Source organism: Triticum dicoccoides, chromosome 4B, assembly GCF_002162155.2.
Source record: "Triticum dicoccoides isolate Atlit2015 ecotype Zavitan chromosome 4B, WEW_v2.0, whole genome shotgun sequence".
NCBI classification, from domain to species: domain Eukaryota; kingdom Viridiplantae; phylum Streptophyta; class Magnoliopsida; order Poales; family Poaceae; genus Triticum; species Triticum dicoccoides.
The window spans coordinates 361,987,144-361,992,087 of record NC_041387.1 but is presented as its reverse complement, the minus strand read 5'-3'; the positions used below and the strand labels follow the sequence as shown (position 1 = coordinate 361,992,087).

At 40.5% G+C, this 4,944-nt stretch overlaps 1 protein-coding gene across 1 annotated transcript in view; it reads right to left on the bottom strand.

The window, feature by feature from the left end:
* Positions 1-3,644, bottom strand: part of LOC119296158 (E3 ubiquitin-protein ligase RNF25-like) — a 57,175-nt gene extending 53,531 nt beyond the window's left edge. Inside the window, exons 1-3 of the mRNA XM_037574545.1 lie at positions 3,367-3,644; positions 1,332-1,370; positions 340-477 (exon numbers count right to left, since the gene is read on the bottom strand). Of these exons, the coding sequence (XP_037430442.1) occupies positions 340-477; positions 1,332-1,370; positions 3,367-3,513 (324 nt within the window). The 5' untranslated portion in view covers positions 3,514-3,644. The remainder of the gene's footprint in view (positions 1-339; positions 478-1,331; positions 1,371-3,366) is intronic.
* Between the last annotated feature and the right edge of the window lie 1,300 nt (positions 3,645-4,944).

Sequence of the window (4,944 nt, the reverse complement as noted above, 5' to 3'; positions counted from 1 at the left end):
CCCGTGCAAGCCACCACACAAGTGACACACTCGCGCGAGCCACCAGACAAAAGCTTGATCCAGTCTGGAGGTACCACTCCCTCGATTCAACAGAAATCCATCTAAATTCCTCACGATCAACCTCTATAATTGCTATCCCCTGCTGTTGTGAGTGTGTACTACTGAATATTTCAATCAGTCCAACACTGGGCCCGACACACATGGGGCACTCCAAACACGTATGCGACTATCAAATACTTTGACTCTTGAGTTAAATGCAATCCTCTTGAACATTATGATATGGAACAAGTCTTGTTCACTGCTAGTCTACTGTACAGAATGCAAGAAACAAGGAAATACCTCACACAGAATCACAAGCATTGGGTAGTAGGAATGCTCTTTTGCCTTGTCTTGGATACTGCTAATAAGATATGCCTGTCTATTCTCATCGAGGCCCTTACTTTCCACAGCATAAACATGAGGTGGTTCTTTTGGATACTACAAGTACAATGCCATAAAATGTAATGAATTAGTATTGAGACAATACATAACCATTGTGAACAGGTAGACTTACTAAGGAGATAAAAATCCTGGGAGAAAGGTAGCGGCATAAAAATGATTCATGATGTAAATTTACAAGCATGCTAGATATCAACATTTAGGCATTCAGCCTTGGAATGAAATTTTGCAGTTTCTCCAGAAATTAAGTAACACATGTGAAAGGTTGTTTGAACCAAGAGGTGCTGATCCTTCAGGTTTCATCCACCTTCTTCTGAACTTACGATAGCACAAATTAGAATGTTGTCTCAATGTGATGAAATGCAACCTTATTACTGGCTTACTGATTTCAAGACATTAATACAGTGAACCATTTCAGGAAAGATATAGCATTATTCCCAAGAATGAGCAGTTTCCAAAACAGCAAGATGTATGCATGTCATCAAGAAATTTAGTAGAGCAAATGGATATAATGTACCTTGTACAAAAGCAGTTACCACTCACGTGTATTATTTTTCAAATGGCTGACCAACTTAACTCCAAATAATTGTACAGCTATTCCTAAGCAAAAAAAAGATGAACGGACTAACAAGTAATGATGCACACATTTAGGATACAGAGCAAGGCAAATAACGAAACAAGGTTCTAAGAGAAACAAAGGAAATATAACCTATTCGAATTCACGACATAAAGAAAAACAATGTAAGTCAATCAGTTGAAGATCTGTTTCCAAAATAGAGAGGTACTCCCTCCATTCCAAAATAAGAGTCACTGGTTTTAGTTCAAATTAACAAAGAAGTTAGATGGGAGATATATCAAAATCTAGAAAGGTGGTAACCCATACAGGTTCATACCTGGGAGGATGCTTTAATTCCAAGAAAGAGTTCCACGAACTGAAAAGGAGAAAGCGGATATTGATATACGAATAAATCTGTATAACCCCTTTTAACAGAGGCAAGTAATAAAAAGATAAGGTGATATTGGTCAACAGTACAATTTTGCAATTGGATGCCACGAACACATGATTCATATATAAAGAAGATCAAATATACAGTACAACCAAACTAATGCCACAACTAACAATTATTAATACTTGAAAGCTCATGGTAGGAAGACAGAACAGCTTTTAACCTAACTTGTTCAACCCGAATCATGGACATGCTGACAATTACTGGCTATCATATCATTGATTGAAGTTCAACGAGCCAAAATACTTATACATATGAGGACAAATGTGGGCTTCTTTGTGACTTGGCATACGAGGACCACAACTTTTCACGTCGCTTCCACTTTGGATTCACTAGCCACCCCATTGCCTCCCCTTCCTCCTCGCAACCTCCCCTTATTCCGTATTTCCCCTACTTACCCTTCCTTTTTCCCATTAGAAAAACCTATATTTATCCCTTTGTGGATCGCATCCACTATGGCCTCCCAAAAACACCCCATCCCTGCCACCGCCACTTTAGCAGCACCAAGGTGGAAGTAATGTAGGTGTGGCTGGCAGTTATGTATTCGTTCAGTATCATATCTCTACTCCTATAAAAAACTGAGTTGGTGATGATGGTGTGCCTGCCATCCTTCATTTACAACCGTTCGATTTACATCCAACGCATCTGAGACAAACTATGTCAGTTTTGCAAAAAGACCCCCGTACTCCACTCCTCGTTTGTAGATAACCCCCTGCCTCTCACGTTCAGCCATCTCTCCCACTCACCTCATCTAGCCATCTCAGGAAAAAATAAGAAGGATCTAGAGAGGTCGCTGCTTTCGGCGCCCGTCTGCCCCCAACTCCTCTCATCCCTTCTCTCAGGCTGCATTACCGACCACCACCGCGACCCGCTCCTCCTCGCCATCTCCTCTGCCCCCTTCCAAATCATCCTGAGTTACATTCATGGTGGTCTAGAGAAAATAAACAAAATCGATACTCAGAAAATTATTCTTAAAGCTCATTTTTTACAAAGCACAATAAGTGTTATTTCTTCAAAAGTTTTGGATGCAGGTTGAACACTTGAATGCTTTTGTTTGCAAAAGATTTTTTTTTTATCTATTTTGCCTACATTTACTATTCACTCGGATGCTTGTGAGCTCTAGAGAAGAAATAATATCCGAAGAAACTTATTGATATTTGTACACATGAGATTACCCCCACGTACTTTTGTCAAATAAACAACTCTTGGATCAATGCATTTCAGTGTTCCGTGCATTTGTACAGGCATCTTACTAGTGCAATACTATGAATGTCTGTATCAACATGAACTTACCACTACAGTGGTAGCATGGGTTGTTGGCTCAAATTAATTATTACTGGATAGATTAAGAGCAAATATCATTGATGAAACGGTTAAATTTCTACTTACAATACTATCATCTTAAAAAAAGAATTATCAAGGATTACATGAAAAGGTTATTAACAATAAACCGATTAAGCTTTTTGCGCACACTGCACTAAGTATAACTCTGTAAGGGGATTTTTTTTATGTGAACTGCATTTTCTCTACAGAAGCATTAGAGCGATTATGGCATAGATAATAATAACTGATCAGAGGCATCCCGACTCGGTGACTAAGAACCTAGCAGTTGATCAGAACTAACGCGATAAGCACTAAACATCCTTAGAGAACTAGTAGCTTATAACTAACTAATAACGAGAGGACTAACACTATATGCTATCATCGCCAAAGAAAAAAAAAACTACTATGTGCTAGGGTTCTGAAGCAGCAACGCGACCGCCACTAACCACAGCTGACTTCCAGACTCAGCTGCTTCACAATCGATCAACCGCACGGGCCATGTAATTAATCGCAAATAACTGACCAATCGGAGGGATCGGATGCCGTGAAGCCGGTCTAGATGTGGAGGGGATGTGGAGGGGATGTGGAGAAGGCGAACCTGCTGCGAGGAGTCGTCGGCAGTGTTGGGGCGAACGTGGACGACAAGGTGGGGAGGGAAGTCGCAGTACACGCGGCAGTCTTCTCCGTACACCGCCGCCACCGCCTCCACCTCCAGCCGCACCTCCTCCTCGGCCTCCGCCGCCATTGCCTCCAGGGGTTGTCCACGCCCTCACTCTCGCCTACAGGCGGACCACAGGTCGCCTGCCCACGACGATCCAGTGGGTAGACGGCGAGCGACGAGGGGCCCAGCCGCCAGAGCGATCTGTGATCTGGTTCTCTGGACTGGGGCCACGTATGTTCTTATTTTAGTACTATCGGCTTTGCGTCGTATACATATCTCCTCTTTTCCGGTTTATATGGCTCATCTAAAAAATTTGTTTTTTCGTTTTATAAGTCTCAATTCTACTACCATCCCATGTTTGAATTTTGTGCTGCATTAAATCACCCGATGCAAGTAGTATCAAGAGAAAATTCATCAATGCATGTAGAAGTTCATGAAAATTTAGTGGCCATGCATGTATTCGCTATAATTAATGCAACGGTAAACATAACTTTTTAAGAAAAATGAGCATACTAATTAAGTACTTGTGCAAACTGCAAAATTTATCTCACCACTCTTCTATCTCGATTGGAGAGATTTTAAAATTGAGCCTTATAAACCGGAGAGGAGGGAGTATGTTGTTTATGAAAAGTTTGCGTGCAAAAAAACCACGTGTGTTGCAATGGATATTATAAAATGAAGTTAAGAGTTTACGTGGCACTCGATAGTTTACCCACCGTCGTGCACAATCTGCTTCTGCCTCCCTCACATTTTCTTCGGTGTGAAACTATTGTCATGCAATGTTCATCCTTGAAAAACAAAAATGATACGATTTATATTTACATGCGACACTGGCCTATAAGTTTCACCATATTATTGATCAAATTTAAGCCACTTCCATATATTGCGGAAGCAATTGAGAAAGAAAATTATTATTGTGTTTGGATCAAAATCTACTACCTTTGCTTCCTAAGAAAAAAAAACTTTCTTCAAAATACATAATTATCACCACACATGTCCCTATGAGCAAATCTTTGTATAAATCTATGCAAAACCAAATCATTAAAGTTACTCACGAAGATGCACGATATTATTTCAAAGCAGCAAATGAAATATAAATTTGTAGAATTTCCTTAATCGAAGATAATGGGCCGTCCCAAAAAAATTAGGCTGTTATGAAACTGGGGTCCTTCTATGTCTTGCATATTCCATAATTGCGGTGCTTTTATCTGCATATCTGTCTCTTGATAAACAAATTGAACTTATTTAGCCTATATGTGGAATATATTCAAGAACCAGTCACATCAACGCCAGCTAGGGGATGCTATGCATGTATGTGGTCCTACATACGCCTCGGGTACACCCGCACCGGCCACGTCAACTTAGGGCCTAGTACAAGCTTATCAAGTTACTCACCACTACTGTAGGATGCTGCTAACGCGACACTATGATCAGAGACCCTTTGACGAAGCTGTGTGTGATGCATTAATCGCGAACAGCGATGTAAAATAACCGTCAAAAAAGATGCAAATGTTT